Consider the following 13118-nt stretch of genomic DNA (forward strand, 5'->3'; position numbering starts at 1 on the left):
AGCTCGTAGCGCCCACAGTGCGTCGAGGCCCGAGGAAAAGGTGAAAGCTTCAGGTTTCATCGCCTTCGCCACCCTAATTGGGGCTCCTTGGAGACATGAATGAACTACTAAGTGCCTCAAAGTCACTGGCGGCAAGGGCATACTCGTACAGACTTACCTTCATGTCTGCCAGATAAGCCATTCCTTTGGCGATCTGCCAGGCGTAGCAGAGCAGGTCGCTGTAGGTTGGCACTGGGTGCTGGAAGCACGCCTCGGCGGGCCCTGCGCCGGCCAGCCCGTCTGCAGGCGACTCTTGCGCCATGTACGTCGGGTTGCACACCACATCGGTGGCCATGTGCCGGCTTCGGCGCAGCACGTTGAGCAGCGAACCCAGCTCCGCGTACTCGACGATCACGTAGAGCGGCCCGCCTGCACGAGAGCACGCGTGAAAGGCCCGTGCACATACTCAGTAATGTACCTTTTTCTGTATGAAAGCAATAGTTTTCCACGACGCATCTGTATGCAAAGAAGCGAGTTGCCTGGAAGTTGCTTTGCTAAGGTTGGATGTGCCGGTGTGGTCAAGACACAAACCATTTAACAAAAAGAAACAAGTGTGCAGGAAACAAACTGAACGGTACGAAACGTAAGAAATAAATACACTGAAGAGGATGTAAAAATGGAATAAAAGAAACTACTGCAGAGAAAAATATATAAAGGGAACACAGGACAAATTGTTTACGGAGGTCGGTTGGGAAAACTGCTAAATAGTAGATTTTTTTTACTAACAAGGTAAACGACCGGATGTCGAACATGAACAGTGAAGGGGCCGACAGACATCCCCGTGACGAAAACTACCTTCCAATCCCCCGAATCATAGATATTAGGCAACAGTAAAAAAGGACTCCTGAATTAAAGGGGAGCCTGCAGGTACCCCTCACACAGCAACGTGGACCGTATCCAGAAAATTCTGCCGAAAAGGCTGATGTAAAATTTGGAGGCAAAGCGAAAAAAAAGAACAATTGAAAGCGTGAGAAAAGAACCTTAAACAAGCCTTCCCTTCCGAGAAGAATCCTCGGTGGCCAAAGCATCATTTGCAACGGAAATCACCCTAGGTGATCATTTGATGAGCCAGATATAATGCTCCCAGGAAAGTATTTAGCATTGAAGGGGAAGAATGTCGTAAGACATTATCCGCCATCGCAACAGGACAACCAAAAGGAGGAACAGACAGTAGGTTAATATTCAAAGGAGTGAGCAAATACCGAACGAACATTTGAATCGAGGCCCTATTTCGGCAGTAAAAACGAGCCCGAAATAATTGCAGTCATCTATAGCTCTTCTAGTATCTTATTGCAAAGTCTGAAATGAGGGCGCCCTCACTGCCTGACTTGTTACTATAAATTCAGAATTCTTATTAAAAGTCGAGCAGTTGTACAAGACGTAAGTTCTGTGTCGCAAGATAAAATACGAAGAAAATGCGGAGCGCTCGTGAGCGCGTTCCTCGCGGCGACCGCCAAGTCCCCGGCTCGCACAGTGGCTTAAAAAAAATCTGCACCGCTATCGTCAAGCGCTACTGCGCATGAAGAACACGTCTATATCGATGCACATGACGATGACTACCCCTAGCACAGTGCAAAGCAACGACGGAACATGTAAATAAACAATTTCAAACTTGTACAAATGCGTGTTGATGTGTCCTTCAGTGCTGACGTGTAATATAGATCTTGCAGCTTCGCTATGGTTCAAGCCTTGCGCGACTTAGTGCAAGCTTCGCCAGTTGAGCTGGTGGAAGTCTACAATGCTCAGGGTGACCCTCCATCCACCCCTCCCCGCGAAGAAGACGAAGACCTCTTCGATGCATATGACGACGATTACTGGCACCGCAACTATGCAAATGAACAATGATACTGAAACTTTACTATGTGTCCAGCAATTCTCACCTGCAAAAGCTTCGGCATTCAAGTCTTGCACCTGAGTGCAAGCTTCGCTGATTTTTTGTTTATTCTGCAACATAGCTTCCCAAATGCCGTTGGGTACCATGCATTTGGTCTCACATCCCGTTGAGGCATTTGATCTGGTTGCAGTAGAAATTAAGCAGCCTTATGATAAGGCTTTTCTTTTGAAACTGTTGGAAAGGCATATAAAGTGACAGAAATCGTGGATAGTGTCGAAATTTGTGAAAAAAAAGACATTTCGATACGCCATTCGCCCTATTTATAAAAACGACCGAATCCTTGCTATTTAAATGAACATTAAAAATTCAGAGCAAATTGGCGCTGATATTACACGCACTACGGACGACAGTGACTACAACAAGCGTAATTTTGCTGCAATTTTTCATGATCCCTGCAGAGTACAGGAAACAGTGAACTAGTTCATGACCAAAGGTGAAAAGCGCTCTGTATGTGAGCTCATTATTGACGTAATAAAACGTGCTGCTGGGCAACTTGGTCCATGTTAATCAGAAGTATGTTGCCGCTGAACGAACAGTACACCTGAGACACAGACGGGACTGGCGCGACTGCGAGTGAATGTATTTCTGAGCAACAGTTTCGAATGCTTTTAAAAAGCACTGCATGCGCAGCACGTTTCATAACTTGCACCATTCACATGATAACAACAACGGGTGCCCGACGTCGTCCTTCCCACAAATTTAGACTATGACGCAAAGAGTGCCACTGTCGTATCACTTACAAAGATACTGCCACGTTTCTTGACGTAATATTCTTACAGTGATTCACATGCATTTGCATCATGACTTCCACCTAGAATCCTATTCTCACTCACCCTAGCTCACTCCCGCAGAGCTGAGGCAAATGTGGAGTTCCTCCGTTTCTCAATGACAATTCATGCTCCCGTGCTATATCGTTTGTACTCGCCTATCCTATGTAGGCCTTCCCGCAAGACAGACAGTTTCTGTAATGTGTTTCGGACGCGCAGAGTGAAAACGAAGCGGCTGCCAATTGCAGTTCGCGTTTTAATTCTACGTATTAGTTCACTCAGTTGACCAAAAATCCGGCGCCGTCGTGGCCATGACATATCAAACAAAATGACCAATGTCTCAAGAAATGAAACACAGGTAAAACGAAGCTTGGATTTACACCGAATGTTTTAGGGAAATCCCAGCAAACAAAGTAAAATACGTGGGTTGAAACGACAATTGGGTAAATTCTGCGGTGGATGGCAATCAAACCTGCAAGGGCTTCCGGGATGAGGGACGAGCTCGCTGACGTTTGTGGACTAAAGGTGAACTGCGTAAATGAATTGGGACCTTTGACTTTGAAACGGGTGTTAGAGACATGCCCTGAGGCCTACATGACTTATTTTAGCATGCTAATCATTGAGGTAGCAGTTAGGAGAGATCTAAAGTTACTTTGCCGCTAATTGTCCTCTTTTGCGAAGCTCAGTCTATTTGCACTCATGTGTAAGCACAACTACGAAGTGGCGTAACGTCGGCCTCGCCAAACGCTTTGGTTCACCTCGTGCTCGGTGAGATGCCTTGGACGTGCAAAGTGTATACGAACCCGCAAACGACCTGTTTTATCCCCTGGCGGTACCATAGTTCATTTGAGCCTGGTGTCTGCACGTCTAGTGCGATAGCGTGCGTGATGGAATAGCTTGGAACAGGGAAAGGACCGAAGAGCATGGTAATAAAGACAAGTGTCGTAGTCGACGGAAAGCGCGAACAGTGTTGGAACGTTATCGGATGCTCAGCAGAAGACTCTCTGACAGCAAGGACCTCTTCTCCGTGACACATAAATGTGGTTGTAGTGCGTAAAAGCGAAATGACAGATGTAAAAAGGCGAACGAAAGGTGTGGAAAACTCGGGTGTGTAATTGCGAACTTTATGGTGCGTAAAGACGATATTTGCCGTCCTTGAGCAGGCTAACTCCTGACTGCGTGAGTGTAAACACCACGCTTAAAGCATGAGTATGATGTATGATGATGCATGATGTTGTACTTTGTACTTCTTGCCCTGCCACTGTCGGACAATATAAGATATATGACTACCAATCACCAAGCGGTATCGCAGGTGTGAGTTTCGTGACGTCGTTCTTTACTGAGCCGTAAAGGTACACTTTGTTATCATCGCTATCGGACGTTTGATTCTAACGTTTATCAGAAAAAATCGATAGCACTCGGCAGGCACGTTCCTGACATAACCCTTTTTAAAAAAGCACAGTGGCCTTCTTTTCAAAGCAATCGTCTCGCCTGCTCAAAGGAAATTCGATAAGCATACGGAACTATCCCAATTATTGCGTGGGAGGGTGGCAGGCCATCAGGCAGCGCCAAATAGGCAAAGTCAACCCCGATGACAGTCACCTTCCCGGCGCCCGCAGTGCACTGCTGCAGGTAGGCGGAAGAATGAACTCGAGAACGACACCCCGGAAAATGCGTTGGTAGGCAATTCGGTCCACCCTTCCTTACTAATCAACCATGACTCGCCCGTTTTCGTGTCGAAAATTTCGTGTTCCCGCGCAACCTATTCCTCCAACCGGAACAAGGCGCCATGGAGGCGTCCACGGAGGTAGCGTGACAACCGTTGCAAAGGCTGCACAACCGGCCCGAACTGGATACAGGCAACGACCGGAAGCAAGTTCGGACGAGCAGCTCCAAGGGGCAGTGCACCGTCACGTACGACACCGCAGTGCGGCTGCAGAAACCTCTGCGCATGCGCGGACCGGCACCGTTTCTCGTAGTTGATAAGACACCTCTGCTCCTGACTTAGTGGGAGTGTTTTTACTTGTTTGTGCTTGACTGTACTTGACACTACGGCGCTCCTCATCGCCTGAGTAGCGTCGGCGCGTGAAACCCCAGAATCAATCAATTGACTCCGTTTGAAAACTCTGGTGTGTAACGTGTGCAAACCGACGGATATGCGTGGTTTGGAGGATATATCTTCTCGCTTTTCGGCGTCCAGTACCAGAGCGGGTTTGGGACTCGGCCGGAAGGGCGTTACTCTACCCAATAGAGTTATCATGCTTTCGCACCCCGGGGTGCTGTACCTTCGCTTTTCTCTTACTGTCATGTATAAAACAGCTTAAGTAAGACCTCTGGCTCTTCGTCCCCAGAATGAAGGCGGCTCTCGTGCACGCCGCTCGCCAACCCTGCTACCTCGACGAGATGCACCGTACAGTACGCTCGGTCATAACACCTTGCAAAGCCACTCGCAAACTGGAAGTGATCCTCGGTATACAAAGCACACAGCTTTGTATTACCTGTAGAGTATGTGACGGATAACACAGGCGCTGGTCGCTGCAAGAGAAGTATACTCGTCGTGAGGGACTCTCTGCGCTTCCTGTTTCACTACTGCATGCGTGTCTTCTCATGGCCAGTAATTTGAAAGTGCGCGCCCATTGTGTGGCTGCATCCCTTGCCAATCTTTTGTCTTGTCTCTACCGACGCGTGCGATTCTATTAAAAATCGATTGCTTGTCTATAAACAGGGGCGGGTTCCCAATGGAGGCTGAATAACGGCGCACATTACTGCCTTGCATGGAGTTGGTGAAGTAAAGCGGTGCTTTAATACACATTAATTCAGGCACAATACACATGATTTAATACACAATACGTATGTAAGGCATTGCTCAGCAGCGCAATGCCTTATCTACCGGCGACACAAGTTGTTTTATCCCTGCAACTAAAAGGGCACAGTAGATTGATTACGAGAGCAAACAGGCGAATTCAATGGGCCAATGTGGCCTGCACGTTTATTACGCCCTGCAGGTCGGACATTTTGCTGTTATTCTCCAATGATGTGTCAGGCATGGTTTTGTGGTTACGTTCACCATGTTCGTACCCCTGTACGTAACAATTGTTCTTTCAGGAGCATTGTGGGAAGCAGAGCCACGAATGGTCAGTAATCTGTGCTCCGAGGAGCGTCTCACGAGCCAATGCTGTAAGTCGGTTAGCGCGTGTTGAGGAAACCAACACACGCGCGTAACAGCGGCAGTATTCTGGAATCCACGGAAGGAAATAGGGCAAGGTTCGAGACACTTGTTCCGCGACTCACGTTTCTGTCTGTATTGAGAGGAACGATGCCCAAACCCGACATGGCTCAAGTGTGAGTCATTTTTTGTGAGATCGTGTATCGCGGCTCCTGTGAGCGGAGGACGAACGGCACGCATGACTTGGCTAACCGCCGCTCCAAGAGACCTGCCCTCGACATGACCATCTCGGATCGTCAAGACCGGCGTCACCGATCCTCGTCCCGAAAACGACAACGCTGCCAATCCCGACATCGACCACGGCCCAAGCCCCAGCAGCGACACGGCTCCCGGTTCCACCGCCACAACCAGTCTCCATCATCTCATCGCCGCGTCACTTCATCTCAGCATATTCGAGTTCGCCTGCCAGGCGGTACTCAAGCACAACAGGGGGAAGTGAGCCAGCAGCCTTCCGTCGGGGCACCTACCAACCCTGCCCATCCTCCTGCCACGTCAATCACGTCATCCTTCACCTATCGTAACGCTCTCGCCCCACCTGGTTCTTCCACCTCTCCTACCCTACCGCTCCCACTCATCGTTCCACAGAGAATCCCTGAGCTTTATGCCCTCATGGTCAATCTTTTCTCGCATTTAGATCGCCGCCTCGCCACCATCGAGGAGGCCCTTGACCATTGGCCCCGTCGTAAACGCCCCTCCCCCAGCAAGAACAGCCCCCCTCCACCTTGCTCCCGAGAGGTTAGTTTCATCTCGGACACCGAAGATCAATTATAATGCTGTCTCATCCTGCAATTATATGACAGTGGAACTGTCGAGGTCTCTGTGGCAAACTCTCCTCTCTCAAAACTCTCCTTTCATCACAAACGACTCAACCGGACTTGATTCTTTTTCAAGAAGCTTTCCACCTCCCCAAAATTCCTGGCTACGATACCTATCACACAGGCGTTGCTGACGATACCACCACCTTCAATCTCATCATCCTTATTGCAAAACGCCTCATCTACACCACCGTAGACCTCACCTCCTACACTACTCCACATTTACATGCCCATGGCATCCTCATTAAACCAGATCCAAATTCGGCTCACACTATCAAAATAATCAACGCCTATCATCGCCCAAACAAACCACTACCCTCTCTTTCACCCTATTTTGCCCGTTCTCCTCCCAAGGGTCAGGTTAAGCGGGTGTTTGGGGACTTCAATTGCCCCACCCCCTTTGTGGGTACACTAAGGCCAGCCCAACGGGTCGAACCTTGGCCACTGCAATCAGTCAGGGCCGTTTTTGTCTCCTGAAGGATCCCGCCTTCTCAACCCCCCTCGAAAACTCGGTCGTACGTGACACCTCCCCAGACTTGTCGTTCCAGGGCACAGGCAACCCTTCGTGGTCGCATCTACACGAAAGCCTCGGAAGCGACCATTCCATTATTACAATCCATTATTGAATTCTTGTTACCCACCCTTTTAAACATCGCTTTAGCTCGCTTCCTCCCCTATTAGACGCCATCCCCTTTCTCTCCTACTCTATATACGCGGATGACATCACGCTCTGGTCAACCAAGTGCAGTCCCGGCAAACTGGAGGACACTCTTCAGCAAGCGTGTGACGTCATCCAAGGCTATGTCACGTATGTCGGCCTCTCTATTTTGCCTTCAAAATCCGCTCTACTTGTAGTCAGTAACAAGCGTGGGATGGCACCGAACCGCTTTCTTCCTCAGGTACACATTTTTGGCAGCCGTATACCTCATGATGACACCCTTCGGATCCGCGGTCTCAACTTTCATTATGCGGGCAGCTCTGTACCGACTCTGCGGACACTTCACAATCAGACAAATAAGGTTTCCCATCTCCTCCGCCGGGTCGCCAACCGAAAAGCTGGACTGCACGAACATCACCTGCGCCGCATCATCGATGCTTTTGTTATGTCTCGTATACTATACACATTTCCGCATTTGCAACCCTCGCCATCTCAACTCTCGTCCATCAAGGCCTCCCTCCGAACACTTTACCGCATCGCTGTGGGAGTACACTTCTACGCCCCCAGCGCCACCCTTCTGGAAACTCGGGATATCCAATACACTTGAAGAACGTATCGCGTGCCATCGCCAGGCCCAACTCGAACGCCTGCAGGCTTCTGCCCAAGGTCGTGCTATTCTCAATACACTTAACTACCCCACTTCGCAACTACCTCCCATACCACCGGAACTTGGGCCACTTTCGCTAATTTACGGGTTGAGTCTTTGCCCCGCAACATGAAGACACCCTGCTAGTCGTGTACTGCGCGTTCAGGCCCTCCCCAAACAAATTAATTTTCTACTCTCCCATGGTTCCATCGTTTACTTCATTGACGCCAGCGACATCCCCTCAAACTCAATGGGCACGGCTTCATTTTTCCAACTCCCTTCTTTAGATACTGCCACGCTTTCATTTCTTTCTCCACCGGATTCTACCTCCGTCGAAGAACACGTCAGTGCCCTTGCAATAGAGCACGCTACTCTTACTGTTCCTACCATCACGCCAGTATATATCTTATCCGACTGTCAATGAGCCCTTCATAATTTCGCTAGCCATGAGACCCACCCACACACCACTGACTTCATCACTCCGATACTTGCATCGAATCCTCGGCCATGCTTCACACTGGTTTGGGTTCCTGCCCACGCTGGCATGTGCGGAAACGCCTTAGCAAACGCGCTCACCCGAGTACCTTTCCCGGGTCCGCCCATATCCTGGCCAACCTTGTACCACCCGCCGATGGTTCGTACTCAACACTGCCCTTCCCGCCGTTACCAATTACACGCCCAATGCCTATCACGCACCCTGTACCCACCGCCCAGTTCCCGTCTAATTCGTGAGGCTGCGTGCCTCATTCGGCAGGCTCAAACCTCTCCACTCCCCTCCCATCACATTCTTCACCGCATCTATCGGCGCCCTGGCCATCCTTCCTGTCCCACCTGTTCTTCCTACCCATCCATCCCTCATTCTTATTGGGACTGCACCCCGCCATCTCTTGCCCCATCCCTCGTCTCCATCACCTCCTGGGAGAATTGGCTGTCTCCCCCGCTGACAGTAAAGATCCAGGTTGCCCAGGAAGCTGTCTACAAACACGTGCACCGGATCAGCACGGGAATTCTGGAGTACTTCGTGGGTCCGGTGAATTGAACTTTCAAATTAAGACCTGGGCCCGTTTGCCCGTACGCATAAGTTCCCGATTAAGTTCCCACTTACGAATAAGACGTCAAAAAGTCGAAGTCGGCCACAGCAAATAAGCCGGTTGCCAGAAAACCCGACGGAAATGCCACCTCACCCGAGTACTTGCATCAGTTTAGGGCAAACTAATTATTACCTAGACAGCGCTAAAGTCGTAGTTGAGAACTTATTCCCACACTTATCGCGTTCGGGCAAACGGGCCCAGGACTTATATAGGTTCTGTGGAAATAAAAGTTTGTTTTCTCTCTCTTTCTCTCACGAGCCCAAAGCAGTTTTAGTTTGTAGTACCACCAATAGGAAGGTTTTCAGTCTAATGAGCTTCCTCTCGCTTATCGCTTTTGTTTCGTTTCTTTAGTGAGCTCACGCAAAAAATGCTCATTGTTAAGTATCCCACGTGATTCAGCAGATCTATAAACTCGGGTCACGTTTCATTTTCACCTCTCCACGTTAATCCGCGTCGTTCGTCATTAGAGTTGTCCTTCACCCGAATGAATTTTGTTTGCGCTCGCTTCCTGCCGCAGGCCATCTGCGCGCAGTGTATACGCTCGTCTCACGCATTGAGTCCAGCTGCGTTTGTATATCTTCTCCTATGTTGTGTCACTAATCCCGGCTCAGCTGCGACTCATTCCGAGTTGTCTGCTCAGCCGTGCCCAAAAGCAGGTTCAAGAAGAGGGAAAAGGACACGTAAACAAACCGGGATTGAGTGCCCGTGTAATGAAACGCGTTGTAACGCGGATAACCGGCCTGAAAAAAAAAAGATAAACTTTGCCACCTCTTCCTAAAGAAAGTTGAGGGCAGCGCGAAAGCTTTCTCACATCAAAACTGCGTCAGAAGTGCGTCAAAACGTTCGCTAAAAGTGCGTCCAACCTTCGCTGAAAGTGCGTCGAATCGATCGTCAAACCTTCAAAAGAGCCAAATCGCAAACGAAGAACAAACCCATGAGACGATTTTTCGCGCACTCAGTGTACGCATCTACGAACGATCTAAATGTGCACCGATACGTGGTTTACGAGATAAAAGTATACTATTGCACTCCTTTTTCATGATCAATCTGTGTATTGTCTTATTGAGAACCGTTTCTTTTTCGCGATTTTCAACTAACCATTTTGACACAATGGACGTCCAGTTTCAAGCACCCGCCGTGCGTCCAGATATCTTATCGGAGCTTTTCGGTCGAATAACCGGTCTGTGGAGAAATGCATTAGTTTTTTTACAGGACGCCAGCGGTCCCACTAACAAAGCTTTCGTTTTAAACTAACGCCCCGACAGCAGGGACAGGTAACCACAAGAAGAAGCGAATGACCACGTGGAAAAAAAAATATGCCGCGTATCTGCTCCTTTCGTTGCAAATGTCGTCAAAAGACGATAGTCTTTGGAGACATTTGCCAAGGAAATGCCCCCCTTTGCTTTCCCGCTCACCTTTCATGCTGTTCCTGTACAGTCACGCTCATCCCAAGGTAAACACACTAAAGGTTAGCGCAAGGCGATTTGAATTTACCGCGTTCCACTGCTACAGGCCGGGTTCCTCGATGCCAGCGCTGCAGTACTGCGGAGACGCGCGTGAATGTTGGCGGCCGACTACAACGTTTATAGAACCACGTGGCCGTGCTACACGTGCGTTCCAAGCAGAACGTGGAACCTAGCTAGTGGAACCTTTCGTTGCTGTTGCCGCGTGATGTCTCGTATGCCGCCAGGAGGCGGCGGTTTTCTGCAGTAGATGTAGAATATCATTTGTTATCGAAAAACCAACCATCCATGAATTTTTTAAATAAAAGATCACTGTAGATATCCCTTGTGTACGAATATCCTTTCTTATATTTGCGTAATGTCTTGTTCTTGTTCAACAAAGTTGACAAGTATGAACATATAAACCGGGCTTAGACGTTACATTTGGCCGTGAGTATATAAGGCTATTGCGCAATATCAATTTTACTTTGGCCGAGTGGCTGAATCGAGTTACAGACAGACAGACAGACGGACAGACAGACAGACAGACATACAGACAGACCCAAATTCCTGCGTTTAAGTAGCCCAAGAAAGACTATCGTCTTTTAAAAAAGAGGACAGCTAGCCACAAGAGGAGACATGTGAGTTATGCTGCACCGGGGAACGCACAAAAAAGAATTTAGACGCAAAAAATCTTCATGTTGTACGCTTCCTTCTGCGGGCTTCCGATGCTTAAATCTATACTCAACAACGAACTTTTTTACACCCTTTTTTGAAAAAATGATGCAGTATAAGTGGAAAAAGAGTGTTGGGAGGCCATTACACTCTTTTTCTTGAATCTGAACACCCTTATTCGTAGCTCTACACCCTTTTCGCGATGAAAAAGGGTGTTGACCAACTTCAACACCCTTGGTTTTTGCTAGGGTGTTCAAAGGATGTGGGCAAGGTGTTCAGCTGTTGATTGATTAATACCATGCATGCATGTACAGTTGGACTGCGAAGTACAAGAAATACCCTAATGCCCTCCACCCCACCTCGTAAGAAATGTTCAAAAGCAAAAAAAAATTTCATCGGCCATGATCGCTCGTTTCCAAATATGGTGCGCCTCATGGCCAAAGTTTTGCTTTGGCACGTGAAACGCCATTTTAAAATTTTAAAATTAGAAGACTGTATACTGACACTAAACTTCTTTGCCCCTTTATTGCCTAAAAAAGTTATATAGTTTGAGTGGAATAAGGGTGCTGGGAAATCATTACGCCCTTTTTCTTAGGTTACAACATCCTAATTTGTAGCTTTACACACTTTTTGTGTAACAAAAATGGTGTTGAACGACAGGGTTTCGAAAGGTTGGGGATAGGTGTTCAGTTGCAAAAATTAAAAAAAAAAAAAAACAGCGGAGCTTGGGGTCTACCTAGCTTCTTCCGGTGTTGCTCAGTTTTTCTAGGTTTGGCTAGGTTTGCTAAGATTTGTTAGATTTTCGGTGTTCTTGCTAGGCTAGGATAACTGCTGAGGGGTGAGGCCAAGTTTAGCCGGATTTTACAAGAATGCTGCAGTGTGTCCCCCCCACTGACAGCGGATTCAAGGGGGAAATAAGCTAGGTCGACCCCCTGCTCCGCTGGTTCTTGAGCCTTGCACCACTAGTGCAAGCTGCGCCATTTTTTTGCGTTTTAGTGTCCCAAAAAGACTAGTACCTTTAAAATGGTATAGTAACAGGTGCGCATACGAATGCGCCCCTTGTGCTCACACTCGAGCAGGCACGAAAGCCAGCTATAATACCCCATCTGCGGTGGTGCACCCTATACATCTGGCGGAGTTATTTTCCTTGTTTTTTCTTGCTAATGCCACCAAACTTAGCTCAAGCCTAAACAGCTCCCCTGGTAATAAATTATGTCAATTCATCTTGTTTCAAATATCGTGAGGTACAAAACATCCATCCACTTGTAGAAAATGTTCAATTCATCCACCCGTGTAAACGGGTATGAAATACCTCCAAAGATGGAAGCCTTTAACCCCCTTTTGTTTCTTAGTTGGCGGTCTTTTACACCCTTTTGCTTAGTTCCAACACCCTAATTTGTAGCTTTACACCCTTGAGGGAAAAAGGGTGCTTACTCAAATCCAATCCAATGTTGAAATAATGAACATCCTTCTTGGTAGGTGTTGAAACGGTGTGGAATAGGTGTTTTGTATTTAATAACATTCTACGACTTCTTGAACATAATAACAACCTCACGCATAAAAAGTTTTCGCAAATCCGCATGCTGACTTGTATATGCTCACATTTGAATGTGTAATTCCAAAATTTGCGATAAAATATCTGATTCTTGCGACAAGCCCACTGTCTCAATTAGAGGACTTTCCTCTGCTGGCTATAAAAACAAGAAGAGCAGATGTATTTCCAAGTAAGCATGTAGTCGCTCTCCCCATGCATCCCGTTGGTTTTCTTGCTCAATTTATTTGTAGTCCAAATGTACATGTGTCTGTATATGTCATGCTAGGCGCTCAGCCGATCCAAATTGTCACTCGCTGCCCACACCCTTATT

The 13118-nt window shown here is 48.0% G+C and overlaps 1 protein-coding gene across 1 annotated transcript in view; it reads right to left on the reverse strand.

Annotated features, from left to right (window-relative positions):
* The window catches only part of Ret (protein kinase receptor Ret oncogene), a 324724-nt gene that overhangs the window by 44295 nt on the left and 267311 nt on the right, over window positions 1-13118 (reverse strand). Inside the window, exon 15 of the mRNA XM_077679579.1 lies at window positions 158-408. Coding sequence (XP_077535705.1) covers window positions 158-408 — 251 coding nt within the window. The remainder of the gene's footprint in view (window positions 1-157; window positions 409-13118) is intronic.

Source organism: Haemaphysalis longicornis, unplaced genomic scaffold (assembly GCF_048455015.1).
Source record: "Haemaphysalis longicornis isolate Haplotype H1 unplaced genomic scaffold, Haemaphysalis longicornis Haplotype H1 scaffold_1, whole genome shotgun sequence".
Taxonomy (NCBI): domain Eukaryota; kingdom Metazoa; phylum Arthropoda; class Arachnida; order Ixodida; family Ixodidae; genus Haemaphysalis; species Haemaphysalis longicornis.